The following is a 23,057-nucleotide window of genomic DNA, read 5'->3' as shown; positions in this document are numbered from 1 at the left end:
CCGAGTTTAACAATTAGTATTTGTAATGCCTGTTTTTTTTTTTTTTTCCTTGATAAGGTCTCTTGTATTCCAGGCTATCCTCAAACTACCTATGTAGCTGAGGATTGGTCTTGAACTTCTGATGCTCCTGTCTCTACCTCCCAAGTGCTGGGGTTGCATGTGTGTCATCACAGGAGGCATATGAGGTGCTAGGGCTGGAACCCGGGGCCTGGTGCATGCTAGGTAAACATTCTGCCCGCTGAGCTACATCCTCAGCCCAGTATTTGTCATTTCTTTCCCTTTCTAACTCCAGTCCCAGCTCTGTCTCTGTTCAGATACACTGTCTTCTTTTGTTACTAGCACACAGGGGACATAGACACTTCTCTCAGGGAATTGACATAGTTTTTCCCCTAGAAATTTCCTCAAGTGTTCGGCATGGTTCATGCCCCCATTTACTCTAGGTAGTGACTCAAGGATCTCTTTTCAGTGAGGTCTGTCCCATGGCCAGTCAGCCTCATATGTCATAGGTCATCCAAGTTGGACCTGGACCTTATAGGACTCTGTGGCCTAAGATACAGTTGGAGGATTGCGCCTACTGCTAGAGTCGCCCCCTGTGGCTACTGTTGGAAATGGTAATCTGTAGGACTGTCTTGAGAGTTATGAGCAGAAGGAAACCAAGCAGATGGTGTTAATTTTTGATTTCTACATTAATTAATATAACCAGAGAAGTTGTTAAATATTTTGAGTGTCACATCTTAGTATGTAAATATTCATTATACTGAAAATACTGTTGCTTTCTTAAGGTCCAAAGTTCCAAGTTGAGTACCAAGCTGCATATGTTACACGGAGACTTAAGATATTTGAGATGTCAATTACAATTAAAATTTATAGCACTTATCTAAATGCATTATATATAAAATGTCCATTGAGCAATAGAATACTGATTAGATTATTCATTTTATTAGTTTTACTAACATTTTTTATTTATGTATATTTGTAGGGGGGCATGTCATGGAATATGTATGAAAGTGAGAGGACAACTTGCAGGAGTTAGCTCCCTCCTTCTACCTCATGAGTTGTGGGGAGTGAACTTAGGTTATGAGGCAAACCCCTTTGTCTACTGAGCCATTTCACTGATCCAGATTATTTATTTTAATAGATAAAAGTTGTATTACACAAGCAGGTGTCTCCAGATGAGTTGGTGGTAAAGTTGGTGGTATGCCCATCATAAGAAGGGCAGAGACATAAGGGATTCTGGTGAGGCTTATTTACCCAATCATTTTTCTGATTGTTCTGGTGTAACTTAAGGTTACGTTGCCAAAGGTGCTTTTTGTGGTACCCTGATTTTAATTCTTAGCAGACAAAGCAAGTTCAGGCACAATTCTTTCTTCTGAAGCTCATGTTTTCACTTTGAAGTGATCTCTATACCAGTTCAGAGAGTTCTGGTCTCTTGATATGGTTGGGAAACCAGAGGGACAGGTGTCCCAGGTGTCCCTAGTGTCATGTCTTAGTGGGTAACAAACCAGGTCATCCTGGTCAGGAAGACATCAGAAAAAAGTAAGTTGAGCCTAAAGGATGAAAGTTGTTTGTAAAAGGGAGTTCTCAATTGGTCTGAATAATGAGAACCCAGAGTCAGCTATAGAGGAAAATGCTGAGAGATCAGAGAGAAGAAGGAGCAAGCCTAAAGCCACCATTACCTCCTTTGCATGTCATCAGACAAGAGAGCTAGATCCTGTTTCTCCCCACTTATATCCTCTCTCTGCCCATCCATCTTACTTCCTGTCTGTGCCCAGCCATCTCACTTCCTGTTTCCAACCAGCCATCTTACTTCCTATCTGTCTGTACAGACCCCCAGACCTCTATGGTTAGCTAGTGGCAAGTTCCATCCTCTGGTCTTTAGACAGGCTTTATTTGTATAAGCAAGGTATCACCACAGTTGTTCATCTGGCAGAGCAGCTCAGACTGAATCCTGAAGTCTATTCTGCATGACCTGTGAGTATTGGCCTAGCATCTCAAAAATGTTGTTTGCATTCCTTTGTCAGAGCTGTACTTCAGTGATACTCCTCTCTCTCTCTTTCTCTTCCTCTCTCTCTCTGTCTCTGTCTCTGTCTCTGTCTCTGTCTCTCTCTCCTCCCACCTTCCTCATAGCTACAAGGGTCAAACTTCTTTGAGAATCCAAAACAATGTCCAAATACTCATTTTTCTGCTTGACCAAGTAGAAGTATAGAGCATCTGATGCCAGCTGAAGTGGAAAGATGGGAAAATGTGCTTAGAGTAAGATGATTCCAGCCATGGCTGGGATCTTTCTTCTTTCCTCTCCTTTTGGAGTCAGCTTGCTGTGAGTGGCAGACACCCCCAAATGTGTCTTTTATTCCTTTGTGATTGGCATATTATCACTTAACTTGGGATTTCCCAGTCTCTGCCCTAAGCCAGATTCAGCGAATAGTCCACAACAAGTCTACTAAGAGAGCCAAATTGCTAGTGGTAAGCAGAAAAGGGTTTATTTAATATAGCCTCAGTGGAACGAGGGACAGTGAGGTCAAGGGACTTCCTCCAAGTCTGTCTTTGGTGTTCTGAAGTGACACTGAAGTTTAATAGAACATCCTTTATTATGCAATATTTGTTGCATTCAAAAGAATCTGTGTAGCATGCTGGCCTATGTTAAGTTAGAGAGAATGGAAAATCAACATGTGCCAATTAAAGTGCGACTTGGTGAAGAGCTGAAACCTTACCAGTGTCCTCTGAGCTGGCAGCCTGCCTCTCTGACCTACTCTTCTCATCACCACAGAGGTAATCAGTGTGCTGCTTTTTATGTTTATATTTCTTTGGGGGTCTTGCCATATAACTTTGGCTGTCTTGGAACTTGCTATGTAGACCATGCTGGTCTGAAACTCACAGAGATTCCTCCTCCCTCAAGTACTGGTATAAAAGCATACACCACTGTGTTGGCCCATGTTTATCTTATAAAACTAAATTGTTAACGATCTATGTAGGTACCCTTAAATGATACTGTTTTCAACATAATAAAATTTACCGTACTACAGATAATCTTCAGAAATTGTGGTTTTTCGATCAGTATATTAAATAGGTATTTGACTACATGTGTGTCTATGCGTCATATGTTTGGCTAGCACCTGCAAAGGCCAGAGAAGGGCATCAGGTCCCGTAGTATTTGAGTTATAGATAGCTGTGAGCTGTCATTTGGGTGCTGGGAATCTAACCTGGATCCTCTGGAAGAGCAGTCATTGCTCTCAAACACTGAGCTCTCCAGCCCCATTCTTTTTTAAGGTATATGTATAGAGTGTGTGGCAATAATTTTTCCCATTTCACTGTACATTGCTGTATAGTATTCAATTGTCTGACCATGCGTACAGCTTACCTGTTCTGCTGCTACGCACCCTTTCTATTCTCCACCCTCGCAGATATTCACTCCTAGGAATGGTGCTTCTCTGATATTCCTGTGCATTGCCTTGTGTCTTGCACTGTGAAGTCAGTCCGGATGATATTCCTTGGGGTAGAAGTCCTAGCAGAGAGAGTCTGCAAGTTCTCAACCAGATATTGCCAGATGCTTTTTAAAGTGGGTGTTCTAAATTCCAACAGTATTCCTTTTGTTCCCTTTTTTCATCAACTCCTGGTATTTACAGACTTAATTGTTACCAGTCTGAGTGTAATAGGTCAGCTCTTATGCAAGAAGAGGGTGATGAGATTGTCTCTTCACTAGTGTTTCCATTTCTCTCAAATGTCACTAAAGGCTTACTGCTCCTTTGGGGAATTAAGTGTGCCTAATAATAGTTTTGTCTCCAGGGTTTCCCATCGCTATGCCTTTGTCTTGTCTGGGAAGGGTTGACCCCATCAGAAGTTTCCTGAGGAAGTAGCCATTTCAGAGTAACCCAATGGGTTCTAGAAAGCTCATGGGCAGAGGGGTTTTAAAATGAACAATTTGAAGCAGTATTTTAATTAAGAGATTCAAGCTGTTTCTATTTTCCTAATGACCAGTGCCTGCTCTCATTGTAAATTACATTACCAGCCAAGATGACAAGGAATCCTTTGGGTGACTTCCCCCCACCCCTTTTCATTTCTGATTTTCTGGACTACAAATTAAGACAGGTGGAATTTCTCCTTACACATTTCCCCACTGGCTTTCCTGGGACTCCCCCATCCCCTCCCAACTGCCTCCTCTGTGCTTCACTGAAGAAGTGAAAAATTGAGGTGATTTTCTAAAATGAACATCTTTATTGATTAGGGGCTAATTCTGACAGCATGTGGCCATCTGTTTAATTGGGTTCCACATCTACAATGTAACTATACTTAGTAACGTGATTTATGAGAATTTCCTTCATGCCTCATTATCATTTTCTGATTTCTGCCACTAAGTGTGCTGCTACATGCAGGAAAGACTTGAGTAGAAAATAGGAAAACCTATAGACTTCTTATTTTTCTGAGTCCATGTTTTTGTGCAGAACCCTGAGGTTGGGGACATCTTTTGATGTTCAGCTTTTTTTGCAGCATGGTTAAAGCTTATTTTCTGCCCCTGTCAAGCTAAATATCCATGTCTTCAGACATAGAGTGTAGTGTGAAGTCTTAGGGATTTAAATCTGTTATATTGGGCATTGTAGTAAGGAGCTGTCACCATTCTTAATTACATTTAAATTGGTAGTTCAGTTAAAGAAAAGAACAAGGGACTGAGATCATTAGCACCTCAGCCTGTGCTTTCCTAACTTTGTGACAACCGCACAACTTGTCATCCCACTTTTTAAAGGGACAAAGTAAAAGCCTCAGTGGAAGAGCTTGAGTGCCATAGGTATAATTATGTGTCGTGCTGGAGCTAGCCTTTCTGGCCCTTACTGTCCTGTTTGCTGCATGATGGATAGCCCATACAGCGTTCAGGAAGTGTTTCAGAGGATAGATTTGTAAACTGCCAACACATGACCAATGTCAAAACTTGTATTTCTCAAACTCGGGTGTCAGGCTGCCCTTGGATAGACCCTCATGTTCACTAACAGAAAAATGGGTTAATAAATTGTGCTTTAGTTGTGCAACTGAATGTTACTTATATGGCAGCGGAGAAGAAAATGCTGTGATATGCACACTATGTGTTTGCTATTGACATAATGATGAATGAAAGACAACAGGCACACAAAGAACTACTATTTTACTCCATGTGTATACAAGTCTGGAGCAGAAAAATTCACCTGTATGATAGAATTTGTGTTGACTGACTGATTGAAAGTGTGAACAATAGTTTCTGTCTTAATCTGAGCATTGTATGTGGGATATATGTTACTTGTGCCTTGACTGGGCTGTGGATATAGCTCAATGTCAAAGTGCTTACTACCTAGTATATGTGAGGCTCTGAGCTCCATTCCCAGCACCACACACAAAATATTTTTCCTTTACTCCGTGTAAGCAATGCCTTAATGTAAATAGCAATGTCTTTCCCTTTCCTCCATAAAGGTATTTGGGATAGCATATAGTAGACATAAACATCTTAGCCTTCTAATATATTGCCCAGGGCCAAGTCTTCAGAGGTACAAATCAGGAAAACATTTTCTGTAAATTGGCAGACCACAAATGTTTTCAGATTTGCCACACAGCTTCAATTTCTGAACTCTACCACTGTAGCTACAGATAATCCATAAGCCAAGTGAGCATGGTTGGGCTTCAATCAAACTTTATTTATGGAATATTCAGCAGGCTGGATCAACCCATGGGCTATAGTTGTATGAGAGGATTGGCTCCTAGGAGCTACCAAAGCAAATCTGACCCAGCTTCTATGGTTCTTTGAACCTAGTCAGGTAGTGTCTGGACGAGTGACCAGCTCATATCCAATGTTTGTTTTTCGTGATACAGATTGGTCTTTAGAATAATGTTTTTTATATGTGTCATGCCATTGTTAATTTGTAATATGCCTCATTCCAGTATTTAGTTTTTATATTTGTGTATCTGTGAAACCACATTAAACAATTATTTTAAGTAAATACAACCTTAGCTTGAAAACAAGCACAGCCTGAGGGCTAAACCCAACAATTTTATTATCTTTACTGTTATATCTAAGAGATTTGGTTGCTCCAGTTTAATTACAGATATTGTGCTAAAGAAGATAATAAGCCTTTTTCTGGAGGCTGGGTTTATACTGGCATCAAACCATAGAGTTAATCCTAAAACCAAACATAGGTTTGTTTTCCTGTTAAGGACATAAGTATTTCAAACTGTAAGAATTTCTCATTCTTTGTTGGATCAGACTAAAACCATAGGATGGAAGCCAAGTTAGTAGATATTCACCTGTGGCTTCTACTGGGATTTGATGGAATTAAGTCTTGAATCCATTGCTCCATTTGGAGATATGAGGAAACAAGGCAAACATCTAGAATTTGGGAACAGTGCTCCATAATTCTGGAGCTATGGAGACATGTTGGTTATTAACACCAATTTCTCATTATCTGCACCACCAACTTACCTGTTGCTTGTGTATTTGAATGTGTTGCAAGACCATGGAATAGTAAATTTGGAAACATTGACAAAAACTTAATCAATTCCAAATCAAATGTATAATAAGCATGAGATGTTTCTGACAGTGCTCGCCTATGTCCATTGCTATTACAGAAACAGAACAGTTTTTCTGTTTTCTTTTGGAATTCTTCAGCATATATAAAGTTAATTTATCTTTGGATTGTTCTATGTTCTATAATGTTTGATTTAAAGCATTGTTCTATGAAGCACTGAACCAGTGGTACAATGGATATGTGTGTGACTAGTATCTAAAGATTCTAAAAATTGCTCTTTGAGTGGCTGGAAGGTGGATTAATCAGAAAAGTGCCTCCTGTGCAAGCATTAGGGACTCACTTCAGAACTCCAGTACCCATGTAAAACTTGGGCATGGTGACACATGTCTACAACCCCACTTCTAGGGATGGTTGATAGAAATTGATAGACACCCTAAATCTTAACATTCCAGCTACACTAGCCTGCTTGATGAGCCCCAGGTTCAGTGAGAAACTCAGTGTCAAAAAGTAAAGTGGAAAGCAATCCATGGAGACCCCCAATGTCAAGCTCTGGTCTCCACATGCACTTCAACACATGTGCACACACACACATGAATACATGCATACAATTTATCTGAATGATTGACTTGAGTTGTATAGAACATCAGCAAATGAGTTTTGTTTTAGGATTAAGGTAGAATTCCTAACAAGTTTTGAAATTGCCCTGAACATAATCCAATTTTTTGTAGTATATACTTTTACAAAGTGGCAGTCTCAGCATTGACATATGGGTGAGTGCACGCACGCACACACGCACGCGTGCACTCGCGCTCATGTGTGTGTGTGTGTGTGTGTGTATGTTGGGACTAGAGGGATGGCTCAGAAGTTAAGAGCACTTGCTTCACTCATAGAGGACCAGGTTCACTTCTCAACATTCAAATCTGATGGCTCACAAGCACTTGATTTGTATGTTATGTATGTTAACTCCAATTGCAGGGGATCCAAGCCTCTTCAGGCCCCCACAGGCACTTGCTTGCATATGGTGCACAGACATACACATAAAATGAATAAGTAAGTCTTTAAAAACAACTGAATGAAATGCTGAAGATATTTTATATCCCACAGCATTAAATATTCACCCAAGATTTAATTCTTATGTAAATAGAAATAAGATCCATCTCATTAGCATGCAGATTTTTCATCTTGTTACATGTTAAAATATATGTATCCCAAAGAGTTGTTTTGTAATAAATTTCTTTATTATGTATTATTCAGGAACACCTGATTTATATATAGAGATATACGCAGATGTACGTATGCCAAAAGTCAAATAAAATATTCTAGGGTGCAAAGGGGTTGTGAGTGGAAAAGCTTAAGAAGCCCTGATTTAGAACATGTTCCCATTTAACTTTATAGGAAATTGGAATAATACTTATTTCTTGGTATCCACAGCACTCTGAAGCCCCTTCCCATAGTGAGTTAAAACTGAGCTTTGTACCCAGTGGAATTTTATATCCATGACATATGAGTTCTGAGGCTGGTCCATAAAAGACATGTGACTTGCACCTTGCTCTCCTGTGGGAGAAGTCAATCACCACATCACTAGGGTACACAAGCAGCTTGTGGAGAGGCCCACAGGTGAGGTTTCATAGGCCATTTCTAACACCATGCAGAACCTTCAGTTCAAGCATTCTGGTGAGTACAAGCAAATGGAACATTTTGACTGTGGTCTACCAAGAGACCTTCCGACAGAACATCTCCCCCAAATCTGAATTCCTGGCCCAGAAAAACTGTAAGATAGTGTTTATGTTTTTAAGGAGATATATTTGGTTGGAGATGATTTGTTATCTAACATTATAACATTGCCAGGTACTGAGCTTGAACTGGCTTGTATAGCATAGTATGGTAATGGTAGCTGATACCTTGTGCTCTCAAGTGGGACAGTTTGATTTTGAATCTTGGCAGTCTTGGCCAAGTTTATCAACATCTTTAATCCACAGTTCAATTTTTTATAAAATGGAAAAGATATAACTATCCTATAGAATTGTGAATATGAAATAATATATATTAAATGCTTAGAAGAAAATCTAGCTCATAATAGGTAAATCATAGAAAGCTACTAAGGCTTGCTTCTGATGAGTTGGATGAAAGACTTGTTACCTGATCATTCAGAGGATATCCGAGTGACTTATTCATTGCATTCTGGGAGCCACTGCACAGGAGTAATTTAATCTGGTGAGCCACAATTGGATTATCGGTAAAAAGGATGATTGAAAAGACTTTTGAAGGCAAGTACAGTTCTCTAGGCAGAGAAGAGATGATATGGTATGTAGGAAGGTGTGACTTCTGTAAAGGTAACATGCTGAGCTGTACATGGTGCAGGAATGGCCTGTGAGAATACTCACATGTGCTGGAACAGAGGCTGCCTGGGTGCTTCAGAAAGCAAAGGGCATACTGTGATTTGTGAGAGAAGTTGATAATGAATTTACAGGTCATGTTGAAGAATAGGGAATCAGTGTACTTTTCTCTAGGAAGTAAAAAAAAAGTAAAATCAATTTACTTTCTTCATTTTATTCTTAAAAATAATAGCTCAAAGAGGGGAAAGGCAGGCTACTTGAACAAGCTAGGAATTTTGAACATGGCCCAAGAGAAAGATGTAGAGGACCTATCCTTGGGCACTGACCTTGCTAAGAGGGAGCTAGGCAATGGGCAAGTTGAACCTCAAGAGAGCCTTCTCTAGTAACTGAAAAATGATAATACATAATACCATTTTCAACCATTTCCATTCCTACTTGAAAATTTTACATTAAGTGGCTATAGTGATTTCATTGTGCACTCCTCTATGTTGGGAAACTATTAATGTACCTACTACTTGAATGTCTATTACGTCTAATCTTCACAATAGCTCTATAAACTTTGTACTATGCATCCATTTTACAGAAGAGGAAACTAAAGGTCAGAGGAGTGAAATGACTTGTTAAAGACTGCAGCACTAGTGAACTGAGGCTAGATGCTTCAGTGATCTCAATATGGCACTGAAATACTGGATGAATCCTAGAGAGTCACTGGTCTTCAGTTCATGTTGGAAGGCTGAAGAAGCTTGACTTTGATGTTAGCAAAGGATGCTAGCAACAGCAACATCATTGGAGTAGGTGCTCTCACCAGTAAGGAATGAAGCTGGACAGGTAAAAAGGCAGCAGCTTTTCCTTTGAACCATCTAAAACAGGACTGCTGCTGGAAAGTTACGCCCACTTTGTGGGAGGGTCTTCTCCCTCCTCAATGAATCCAAACCAGGGAACAGTTTATCTTTACAGATAACTTAGTTGATTCCAGATCTAATCAAGTTGACAACCAAGATTAAGCCTTACAGCAGGCATGGGAGTGTAGCCCAGTTTATTGGTTGTGTTCTTTTAATCTTTATACTATACTGTTCAATGCTGGGTAAGAAATGTGAGAATTATGAGTTACACATGTGATATCTTCAAATAATCATTATATATACATTATATATACTTTCACAATTCTGTTAGTGAGGGCTTCTTTCTCTTTTGATATGGCAAGATTATAGTATGTAAGATCAGCCAGAAGGTAGGAGTGTATCAGAAGGATAGATGGAACCCACGTTCTATTGATTCTACGCCCACTGAAGTGTTGTGATAATGAATGCACTTCTCTTTTCCACCTATCTAGTCATGCGGCACACTGCAAGCCCTGTGTTTAAATCCACTATTTTCTTGGTCCCTTAGAATAAGGGGGGATTGAAGGTAGATTACTTAACAGACAGATGCTATAAAATGCCTTGTAAGGAATATTGAAGTGTACTCCCCAGAAAGTGACCATTTTACAAAAATTTACAATAAGATTTAGAAAGTTTGTTGAGACAGATGAAGTTAAATCATGAACAAACTTGCAACCGTTTGCAAAATTGACAGATGGTATGCTTAACAAGCACCCACTGTAAGTGTTTTCAGATTCTCTGTCTTAGAGGTCTCACCCAGGAGACAACTAAGAACAGTGCTCTGTGAAGTCTTAAAAACTAAACAAACGTACTCTCAACTTCTAAGGCCACGGTCTCCTAGAATCCCATTATTGTGTGAGACTGAGGCCCAGTGGTGAGAAGGCTTCAGTCTGCTGCCTGTGAGGTATTTGTGAATGCTGTTTCTGTTGTAGTGGACTGGGCAGGCTTGCTGCAGGGTCGGTAATAGAAATTATGGAATGATTGTTAGGGTCAGTCTGATTCAAACGAAGGTGTGAGTGGGACACTGGCTGAGAGCCACTTGACTGTGAACTAGAAGGTGAGCACCAAGATCCTGGAACACAACAGTGGTAAGCAGGAAGTCAGGGTCGGTCTCACTAATGTGTCTTCATGTTCCCAGTCTCACTTGCCTCCCTTTGAAAAGACAGTTGTCTTTTACTTTTGTAGGATGCAACTTAAATACCATTTAACACAGCAACTCTTCTGCTTCTAGGAATGTACACCAAACAAGGGCACAGAATTAGAAAAAAATTCCTAGCCACCAAAGAGACATGTTTGTTTTGCAATGCTGAAGCTTGAATCTAGATCCTCACACAGCTAACGAAGAACATTAACACTATGCTATATCCCCAGCCCTGTTTTCTTTCTTCACTTTATGCCTTCACCATCAACAGACATTGTATTGATGAATTTACTTCTTAAATGATGATAATGGATGAGACTAACAAAGAAACTCTGAGTTTGTTGTTTTGTTTTGGTATAACCTATATGGGGGGAATGATAGTCATGTCCTTATTGATGAGATCATTATCAAATAAACAGATATGGCTTTAGTGGCACACAGACATTCATTAATATATATTTGATTAATATTCCCAGGACTACGATGGGCATGACTGATGCTACTTTCATTGTTTCCTGCCTAGGGCAGCACTTATTTATATGGAAGGACCAGGTAGAGCCTCATACTGGGGTGGAAGCAGGGGTTAGTATTTTCTGTTTCAGAAAGTTGAGCTACGAAAGTGTGTTTATCAGGGACCAGTAACATCACCACTACTTGTGACAAATGGGCATTGTTTGGACCCTTTGTACCAGCACTGTGCATCTTAGTAAGATTTTAATCACCAAATGACTTTGAAAGACGCCAAATGTTGAGAACAATTGAGCCATAAAAATGCTGCTAATGTAAAATAGGTCAGACTTACTGGGTGACAGCAGTGCTTTTAATTTCTTGTCATTTGCCTGGGCCCATTCTAGTTTTAATACTGAAAAATACTGTATTCCAAGCATCTCTTTACTTCTGGACAAATAGGGATGGTTGATAATTCTGATAAAGGGGAGAGATGCTGGTTGTTATGGAATAAAGGTGGTATGGCAGACATAGAATAGAATGGTCATCAAAGAAAGCTGCAACTTGGAGGGCAGATCTCAGAATCTGCTTTCTGCATGTCCGCTCTAGGCTCTAGATTTGGTGGCAGGAGGTTACCTGCAGGAAGCCAGCAGATGGCTAAGACATCTTGCTGAATCCCTTGACAGGAGTCACAGCTGTTAGGATGCAATACTTTCTGGAAATGGGAAGGTTGGCATTCACCAAACTATTGCAAGATCTCAACATGAATAAAAAGTCACTATTAATCTTAGTAGTAATGACAATGAAATTCTTTTATAACAGCAACGAAAAAGAAATAACCAAAAGTGCTTTGTAATAACAGCATTTTTCATGTCCCAACTTACGCCACCACCACCCCCCAATTTCTAGACGAATGCTATTTAGGTTATCCAATAACCAGAAGTAATCCTGAGTAGAATAGAATACTCATTCTCTTTTAGCATCCATCCTGTACTTTTCAAGGCAATTACAATGAAATGTATATTTGTCCTTTAGTACAATCATATTTTTTCCATTTTTTATTTGAATTAGAAACAAGATTGTTTTACATTGTCAATCCCAGTTCCCCCTCCCTCCCCTACCACTCCCTCCAACTAAAACCCTGCCTATCTCATATCCTTTCTGCTCCCCAGGGAGCGTGAGGTCTTCCATAGGGGGGTCTTCAGAGTCTGTCATATCCTTTTGGATAGGGCCTAGGCCCACCCCTGTGTCTTGGTTCAGGGAGTATTCCTCTATGTGGAATGGACTCCCAAAGTAAGGCCATATGCAGGCTAATCTTGGAAAGTATAGTCTGAAGAAAGTTTAAGTAAAAATATCATATAACAAATGCGTGATATCAGAGGTGGAGTGAGTGCAATAAACCAGGAGGGCTGAGTTATGGATCAGTTATCTTAAATGCGATCGATTCTTTACTGTTTGCATGACCAAGTTATAAGTGGACAACATCATATATATTGCATCTCAATAGATCTGGGTAGGGGCATTGGTCAGGATTCTAATTTGCAGTTGGGGTTAAGATTAGTTTTTCTGATATACCTGGTGGGGCTCAATAACACAAACGGTTGGTTGAAACTCTGAAGCCCACTCCCCGTGTTCTTGATTCAGCAGGCCTGGGGTAGGGGTTCAATGTTTCCATCTCTGACGAGTGCCCAGAGAATGCTCATGTTGCTGGTCTGCAGACTACATTTTGAGGACAAGTTTCCTAACATTTACTGCCTCAAAGGCCAGTTGATTTTTATCAGCCATATATCTACCCATTAATGTAGATGTTTATTTAAATAACCCCCTCTCCAAATTCCTCTGTGTCTTCTGTGAATCCTGTGTTTCTTTTCTCTGTACTTTAGAAAGGGTAGAATAGGTTCACCTTTTTCTTTAGTTATTACAAGATATGATTGTTCAGCAACATTCTCTTTTATTCTCTAGACTGTATATATTTTGATGATGTATATGTCTGTACATTTGGAACTTACTCATGTGGCTTAAAACATCACAGAGACTCAGTAAATATTAGTGGCCAGTAGTTATATCATCAGGACCAAACCCAATGCTTGTGATAGGTTTTATGATGCATTTAATATTACAGACAATTCTGAATTTAGGATCATAAGTGAGTTCACTTAGTGAGCTATAGAGTTAGAAGCTATTTCACAGGATAAATGAAATAACTAAGTGTGTAAGCAAAATGCAACTACAAGTGAAACTCAACACAGAGCATGATTTACTTACTAGAATGATAGATCAGTAATAACTTTTAAGTGTGCATTTATATATGAATTCATCTGGTCATATGAGACTAGCACCTAAGCCTTTTGAAAACAACTGTCATAATGTGGTAAATCAAAGACTTATTAATACATAAACAACTCCATGCAAAAGCCAAATATTCTATTAATTGAAAAATAATAGTGCAATAGTATGTCATATGGACACAATCAGTCCTTTAACAACAAATATTACCAACAACCACATTTTGGTAAGAATTCAAAAACTCATATACCTAATCATTGGAGAATCCCAAGTATATCTCTATAGAAAGCAGTTACAGCAAGTATGAAAACATTTCATTTAGTGCCTGACTTTGTACCCCAGTCTACACATATCTCAAGCACATTTGGATTCTCCTTTTGAATTTATTCCCTGTTACTTTTGGTGGGGCACTGAACTTAGCATTAGCCAATGCCATATCTGACTTAGAGATATCTGGAAGAATACGAACTAAATCATTTAACAATGCAAATCCTTCACCAGAGTCAGAAGGGTTACTGAATGAAATGACTCTGGATTTAGAAGAGTTTGAGTTGTCTTGCTTTGTGTTAACACATTTTGGTAAAATTTGACAGAAAGAAGGGAAAATGTTAAGTGTGCTGGGCTTTGAACACTGGCAATGGACATTTGAGGCCTCCTATTTTTTTCTTTTTATTATTATTATTATTATTATTATTATTATTATTATTATTATTATTATTAATTCAAGTTAGGGAACAGGCTTGTTTCACATGTAATTCCCCTCTCCCTCTCCCTCCTCTCACCCCCATTCCTTCTCCCCCACCTCCAACCTACCCTCCACCCCATCCACCCACCACTCCCCAGGCAGGTAGGGCCCCCAACCGGGGTTCCACCAAGTCCACCAAATCTTCCTGTGCTGGGCCTAGGCCCCTCCCCATGTGTTCAGAGACAGAGTGCATCCCTTCAAGTGGGATGGGCTCTCGAAGTCCCCCACACACACCAGGGCAAAACGCCAGTCCACCTCTGGAGGCTCCCAGGAGTGCATGGGCCTCCCCATTGGCATCCATGATCAGGGGGCTGGATTAGTCCCGTACTGGAGGCCTCCTATTTTTGAGCAGTATGATTGTTTTATTTAATTTAGAAACAAGCTTGTTTTACATGTCAATCCCAGTACCTCTCCCTCCCATCCTCCCCTGCCCTCCACTGACCATCCCATCCCCTTTCTGCTCCTCAGGGAGGATGAGGCCTTCCTTGGGGATCACCAAAGTCTGTCAAAAAGCAGCAGTATGATTAAGCACGGAAACAAAAGGAAAAGATGTGTGAGTTTTACTCAAGGATGTCTTAAAATGCAATAGCATTTGTGTGAATGTGAAAGAGTAAGACTTCTGAAGAGAGAAACCTTTGGCAAGTAGTATTTCCAGAATATTTGCTATGTTATGATTACCTTAAATTATACTCTTAAGGTTATGTGGCATAAACTGTAGGTTGTAGTTAAAGGGAAACAACAAAGAGTATAGAGAAAAGAGATTGGTGTTAGGTCAGTACTTGCAGGTCAAGAGTTTTTGTCTAGTTTTGCCTAATTTTCCCTCTTCAGTGCATGCCACAAACATTAGAAAGGCCAGTATACTTCATTTTAATTCTTTGGTGTGAAGGTATGGAGGACCCAGGAGAAGCAGTGTGATAGAATTTACATAAAGGTAGGCAGGACTTCTCAGTTTGTTTATACTTGCATATTGTATTCATGTTCACATGTGTGCTCATTTGTGAATGTGTGGTTAGGTTGTTGCCTAGTGTCTTCATGATGCTCCCCCAACCTTATTTTCTAAAACAGTGTTTCTCACTGATTGGCTAGACTGGCTTGCCCTGGAGTCCTAGAGATGCTCTTGTTTTTACCTTGTTGCACTGGGATTACAGGCACATGCATTTTACATGGGTGCTGGGGATTCCCAAATTAAGTTTTCATGCTTGTATGGAAAGCATTTTATCCACTGAGCCATCTTCCCAAACTTCCTACTGCATTTGATGGACTTTGTACTGGCTTCAAAGCTATAGTAGGTCTGCTATCATAGCAAGAGCCAGCACAACTCTCATCTAGAAAGAAATTGAAAAGTCAAACTAAATATATTCTAGATCCGGCCCTGAGGATGGAAGCTTCAAGAAGTAATGCATTGGTAGTACTAAATACATTATGTACTATTAGATTTGTGCTAACAAAATAGAATCATAACTACAGGTAATGCTTCAACCTCAGTCAACTTTTTGAGGTTTGTAAGGTAGGGATTCTATTCACTTGACAGATATTTGTCAGACATTCTAGCTCTGAGGGTATTGCAGTGAAAAAATAGGAAAGCTAAATAAAATCCCTCTATTAGGCCATTAATTTGAAAGAGAACAAGGAGGGATATAGAGAAGTTTTGAAAGGAGGAAAAGGAAAGAAGAAATGGTGTAATTATATTATAATTTTAAAAAAACAAAAGAAATAATTTAAAAACCATTTTATTATGGAACATGCAATTTCTGTGGCAAGATTGGTTATCTATTAAAATGGAGAGTAGCTGAGTATTACAGTGAATTATAAAGAAGAAATCATAGAAGGTAACAGCCTACGTCTTTCAAAAGCTCCAATGGGTAAGGTGACATTTGAAAAAATACCGGAAATAAGGCCTGCAGATAGCAGGAGAATGATAGATCATGGTTGGGAAGAAATGGGTGGAGATGAGGGGAAATTACTCCCGTTTTACATATCCCTATATAGTGTGAATTTTTTTAGTCCTGAGTATGTTCGTTTACTTTTTAATATCCGAGTGGTGGAATAATTGAGTACTTTTATTTTCTTCTTTATATGTGTCCATACTTGAGGAGAGTTATCTGAAGTTGAAAGTTTTGACACCAGATGTTATGGGTGTGGCTTGTAAAGTACAAAGTGAAAGTAGTTGATCATGCTGGGGCGTGTGGATATGAGCACCTTGTGTGCTCCCATGTGGCTCAGTACAGGTGCTTTCTGCTTTGCTCATGGATGGACGTGTGCAAAAGCAGACCTTCCCCACTGTATCTGCTGTATTGGAAGAAAATTGTCTTTTCTTTTATATAATAGAACACAGTCTATTAGAGTAGAATTGAAATCATACACGTGTGCGTGTGCATATATCTATTACATATGTTACACAGACATTTCATGCACTGCACTAAATGTCTTGTTTCTACTCCCTCCCTCCCTCCCTCTCCCCCCCCACACACAGAGTGAGGAATGCGTCCCATAAATATGCTGATTTTAAAAAGGGAACTTTAAAAGTCTGGAACAGGTGATAAGTGGTTCTGCAATGGGGAAACAGTGAAATAAAATGAGTTTGTGAGAAAACATAACAGACACCTAAAAGAGAGAGAGAAAGAATTCCCTTTCCATTTATTTATTTTTCACTTCCACCTTTGCTAATACAACTTATCCACTTTATGAGATAAGATATTGAATTGACCCCATTGGGATTTCCATCTATCACTGTTGCTGGTTGACATCTCCAAAAATGCAGCTTACACTGTTAATCCATTCACTTCAGCAAAACATGCCTGAGGGCATCAGATTCTTCAGTTTATCACTATTGGGTTTCAAGGCCCTGACAGGCTGAGAAGATATAGCTGATCAGGGTGATGTGATGGCTTCAGCACTGGAGACTGGGGCCCCTCAAAAAACCAAAGCTGCAGCAGGGAAGGCTTATGTAGGTGTCAAATGTTTTTCTGTAACAAGGTTGGCAGTGGACATAACTGCTCCCAACTGGGCACATTACCAAGCAAGGAAGTCATAATGACTGAATAATTAAATCACATTGGCTTGTGGTCATTGTTCTTATTAGAAAAATATCGTTGCTTCGGGGTGATTTATTGAATGAAATGAAATCTTCATATAAACACTGAGATTTACATTTATATGCAATATATTTGCATATATGTGTATCTCTGTATCAGAATGGATTCCTAAAGTCAAACCACCAAAAAAGAGGATGGACTATCAATGTAAAGATGCCAAAGATGTTTAAGGAAATGTAGAAATTATGAAGATTAAAGTCACATTGCCCCCTGAAATTCAAACATATTTGATGTGTTTTCCTTTATTTGAAAGCAGCAGGAAGAGAGAAGCATCAACTAGCTCTATCTCTGTTTTGCAATTAGGTTTATGTACCTTGAAATCTCAAAGTCTGATATTATTAATAAAAGACACAGAATATGAGAGTTTTATGAAATGAGTACTTCATGTCTAAATTCAAGACTTGCTTTCTGCCTTTATTTCCCCTCAAAGTGTCCTGGTATGGAGGGGAGGTAGAAAGTTGGGCAGAGAGCAGGGAGCATTTTAATTCATAAAAGAACATTCAGTCTCATGGGGCCTAGAGAAGCTGCTCTCAAGGAGACAAGGACATTGCAGAAGGTCTCTTGCCCTCTTTCCCTTTCTCCAGCTCCCATCCTCTCTCTCTCTCCTTTGAATTCCCAGCTGTAATGACTGTTAAGCACAACTCCAAGGAATACCTCAGGGTACACAAATTCATGGTGACTTGGAAGGGCAAAGCCAAGTGTTTCTTGCAGTCATCTATATTCAAGGCTGGCTAACTAATTTGTAGGGCTCAGTGTAAAATGAAGATTCAAGGCTTCTTATGCAGGAAGCAGAACAAATGCCACCACAAGGACTAAACTGTAAAGTGTCATCCTCTCTTTTGACTCATCCACAGTGCTTTTCCTTTGCCATTTACTGCTGTTATTAGGGCCACTATAAATTTATGTCATTAGCAGGAATTTTACCTTTCATGTTTGTATGCTACAATGCAAGTCTTAAATGCGAATAGGATCACTTTTAACTTTTGTAAGGAATTTATAAAATGACACACTTTGTATTTTGTAGCAAGACATGGAATATTTTTTGCATCAGCAAGGTAGAAATACTATATAGAACTAATTCAGCTATTTTTGTGCTACTGCTGTACTACTATTGAGGGATATTAATGACCATTAATTGTTAATTCTTGTTTTTTTTGGATTTGTTGTTGGTATTGAGTGTAGGTCCTCCCTTTTTCTTTTGGCTCTGGGTAAAGTGGGATTATGTATTGCCTATGTTTTGTGGGTGTAGTTAACTTCCTTGGTTTGGAGTTTTCCTTCCAGAACTTTCTGTAGGGCTGGATTAGTAGATATGTATTGTTTAAATCTGGTTTTGTCATGGAATATCTTGTTTTCTCCATCTATAGTGATTGAAAGCTTTGCTGGGTATAGTAGTCTGGGCTGGGATCCTTGGTCTCTTAGTGTAGGCAGAATATCTATCCAGAACCTTCTGGCTTTCAGGGTTTCCATGGACAAGTCAGGTGTAATTCTGATAGGTTTGCCTTTATATGTTACTTTGCCTTTTTCCTTTGCTGCTCTTAATATTTTTTCTTTATTCTGTATATTTGGTGTTTTGATTATTATGTGGTGAGGGGATTTCTTTTTGCGGTCCAGTTTATTTGGTGTTCTGTATGCTTCTTGTACTTTCATTGGCATGTCTTTCTCTAGGTTGGGAAAATTTTCTTCTATGATTTTGTTGAATATGTTTTCTGCACCTTTGAGTTGGGTTTCTTCACCTTCTTTTATACCTAAAAGGTTTGGCCTTTTCAAAGTGTCCCGTATTTCCTGGATATTTTTGTGTTAGGGATTTGTTGGACTTAAGATTTTCTTTGGTTGACGAATCTATTTCCTCGTAGTGTATCTTCAACGCCTGAGATTCTGTCTTCCGTCTCTTGTATTCTGTTGGTTATGCTTGCATCTGTAGTTCCTGATTATTTACCCAATTTTTCTATTTCCATCATTCCATCAGACTGTGTTTTTTATCGTCTCTATTTCGTTTTTTAACTCTTGCACTGTTTGAATTGTTTCTTGTAATTTTTGGTTTGTCTTTTCCTCCATTTCTTGAATTTTTTTGTTTGTTTTTTTCCATTTCTTTAAGGGATTTTCTTATTACCTGTTTGATGGTCTCTATCATCTTCATAAAGTTGTTTTAGGGTCATTCTCTTCTGTTTCTTCTGTGTTGAGGTGTTCAGTTCTTGCTGGTGTTGATTGCCTAGACTCCAGGGGTGTTATATTGAAATTTCTGTTGTTGACTCTGTTACTATACTGTCGTCTTCCCATCCCTTCTTCCAGTGGGTACCAGTGGTGTCTCTTCATCTCCTTGTGGGTATGGGACCAAGGTTCTTCTTCTGGTGGGTGCAAACAGATACTCTGATGGCTCTCCTCTTCCCATGGGTGGAGGTGGGACTAGTCCCATGACTTTGGCAGACTCTGGATGGGCTGTTTGGCTGGGAAGGGTTCCCCTGTATGCTGACCCCAAACCTCAGGAGGCTCTGAGCAGGGCACCAGAAGGCGGGCCAGAAACAGGCCCATGCTTACCTCCTTCCTTGGATGAAGGCGGGACTAGCACCTTGATGCTGGCAGACTATGGATGGGCTGGTCTGCTGGGGATGGGTACCCCAGTGTGCCAGCCTTTTATTCTTAATCCTTTATCTACCAACACTCTTCACCCTTGCCTTAGGAATGAATAGGAGAGACCAAAAGGTTAAGAAATGATACATTTCCCTTTTCTTCTGTTACCAATTTCAGTTTGAAAGGTTGGGCAATACAGGGAAATATGAAGAGGCAATGAGATGGAGAACTCTCTAATCATTCTATTTCTTAGAACATTATTAATTTCTTTTAGTAATCTAAGCAAATTCTAGTTAATAGGGAAAGCATGGCCTCTTGGGGCTATCCAAGTCTAGAACTGTTGAGTTCAGAGTAACATGAAACTATGCTAGATAGGCTGTATCTTGCTAGACTCCCCCCATGTATGAAACAACTGAAAACCTGTACTCCTTGGGCAGGATAAGTGCTGCCTGTACAAAGGGTGCGTAGGGACAGCTAATGTGCATATCATGTGCATCTACTCTACACACACATGCGTCATGACATCCCACATATAAAACACAACTTCAGAAACTCAGGTACAAAGACATGCAATGCAAGGACAGTGAACTATCACATCATCTTCCTGTCTGGCGTGTGTGGCTGCGATAGTGCATAACTAGGAGTCTGAAACCTATGAACATCTGGGAACCTGCTGGCTATCCTGCAGCCTGTGGGTGTGCTGTGTGTGAAGGGGCCCATTTCACAGTAGGCTGGATTCTACCAATGGCATATCTGTACAAATTGTCCTAGAAATGATTCCATGTTTGAAGTAAGTATTTCAAACTCTGGTGAATTAATAGATTTAAATAGATCTCTCGGATATATGATGGATCCACAAAGAATACAGTTTGGATGAGCTTTGGGCTGTAGCTGGAACCAGAGTCTGGATATTGAATCATCTTCTTCATATCCTTAACATTCTTTTTGCTTGCCACCCTCTAAGGATTTCCAGCTGGTGAGCTGCAGAAGCCTTTCTTTTGGGGAACAGAATACCCTCGGTAAGTAAATTATAAAAGTCCTTGACAAGTTAGCAAAGAACTTGTTGATCTGGCCAGTGACAGAATATATAGTCTATCATAAAGTTCTAAGTGCTGTGAATAGATGCCATGATACAGCAACTATTATAAAGGAAACCATTTAATTGGCGCTGGCTTGGAGTTCAGAGGTTTAGTCCATTAGTGTCATGGCAGGAAACATAGTGGCATTCAGGCAGACATGGTGCTGGAGAGGTAGCTGAGACTTCTACACCCTGATCAGCAGCAGCAGGAAGAGAGCTTCCTTCTTGAGCTTCCTGGCTTGAGCTTCTGAAACCTCAAAGCCTACCCGCCAGTGATACCCTTCCTCCAACAAGGTCACACCTAGTCCAACAAAGCCACACCTCCTAGTACTGCCACTTTGGGGACCATTTTCATTCAAACCACCACATTCTACTCCATGACCTGGATAGACTTGTGGCCATATCATAATGTAAAATGCATTTAGTCCAACTTCAAATGTCCCCATAGTCTATTACAGTCTCAACATTGTTTAAAAGTCCAAAGTTGAAAGTTTTTTCTGAGACTCATGGCAATCTATTAAACAGTCAATTCCAAGTCAATGGTTATTCAGCAGAAAGAAAGCATTGGAGGCCTTACTAGTTTTCATTTGGTATTTGTTTTCTGATCCTCATTACCAGAGTATTTGACTAGATGGGAAAGTCAATATTCTATACAGTATTTTATTTTTCATGTATTTAATCACTTGAAAGATCCCTGGGATAGAAAGAAATGGGCCTTTCTGTGTGAAGAAAGGTGCTGTATGGAATGACAGAGGGTAATTTTGCTGGTCAAGAAGAATACAAAGAGAAGTTCATGTCAAAAAGATTTTAGTTTGATATTGGAGGGCTCTGAATGTCTAGTGAGGAATTTAGAATAAAAAATACTGAGCTTTCTGAAGAAGTGAGGTAATCAATTTGTAATTAGAAATATAACCAGTGTAGCTGTACCATAGGTCAAAATGGACATGTCTGGACTTAGAGACAATCTGTTTATAAACAGATTGTAGATGCCTGTTCCTATTTTCTCTATATAACGGAGTTCCTCATAATATTTATTGTCAATACTACAATTACTTTCTTATATGCCTTTATGTGGTTGTGGTCCTCTAATACATGGGAAATCTAATCTTGATTTTAGAAGTTGAGTTACTTGTATTTGCATTTTGACATATGAGAACTTTTACCTGATTATGTAGGCTAAATGACATAATAAATCAGGCATAGACAAATCAGAGAAACATACTGGTAGTGTTTTGGTTGGGCTTCCTCAGAAGCTGCCCCTGACATAAGGGTGTAGGTAGTTCTTTTGGAATGTGGTTCCAGGAAATCCCAGCAGGAAATGGGGAGGTGGAGCAGAGAGGAAAGGAAAATGATATTTAGGGTCCTATGAGTCTTCGATGGCTGGAAGAGACTGACCACTAATACTATACAAGCATAGAAGACTATCTTTGTGTAATACAATCTAGCTTTCACTAGGCTAAACTCAAGGTGTCGGCAAAGTTGCATTCTTTTTTTGGAAGTTCTAGGGAATATATCATTTTCTTATCTTTTCTGACTTTTAGAGGGGGGCACATTTCTTTGTCCATGACCTTCTTTCTTCATCTTAAAAATGTTGAAGTAGCATTTCCTTTGACATCATTTTTTGCTTCTTCTTTTATTAAAGATACTTGTGGTTACTTTGGGCCCACCCAGATAATTCAGGGTTGTCTTTCTCTTTTAAGGTTATTTGGTTAGCAGCCTTAATTCCATCTGCAGCCTTAATTCATCTTTGTCATGTAAGGGAACACATTCACAGGTTCCAGGAATTAGCACCAGGGCACCTTGGGGAAGCCATTATTCTGCTTGCTACATGTGTGTTACAATGCTAACCCACCATAATGGGCAACTGGAAATCAATCTTGCTGGGGATCTACAGAACATGCTTCAACATAAGGGAGCTGGGTTATTTGTTCTCTAGGTCACATTCCATCAGTGGTGTAGAGGTACTACCATGGGGAATTCCCTGGCAGTGCCCACCCT

At 39.6% G+C, this 23,057-nt stretch overlaps 1 protein-coding gene across 1 annotated transcript in view; it reads left to right on the top strand.

Moving 5' to 3' along the window:
- Phex (phosphate regulating endopeptidase homolog X-linked) overlaps positions 1 to 23,057 on the top strand; it is a 213,574-nt gene that overhangs the window by 168,520 nt on the left and 21,997 nt on the right. The window contains exon 18 of the mRNA XM_027432770.2: positions 20,946 to 21,000. Within this exon, the coding sequence (XP_027288571.1) occupies positions 20,946 to 21,000 (55 nt within the window). The remainder of the gene's footprint in view (positions 1 to 20,945; positions 21,001 to 23,057) is intronic.

The sequence above is a fragment of the Cricetulus griseus genome, chromosome X (genome assembly GCF_003668045.3).
Source record: "Cricetulus griseus strain 17A/GY chromosome X, alternate assembly CriGri-PICRH-1.0, whole genome shotgun sequence".
NCBI lineage: Eukaryota > Metazoa > Chordata > Mammalia > Rodentia > Cricetidae > Cricetulus > Cricetulus griseus.
This window is presented reverse-complemented; position numbering and strand designations above follow the sequence as displayed.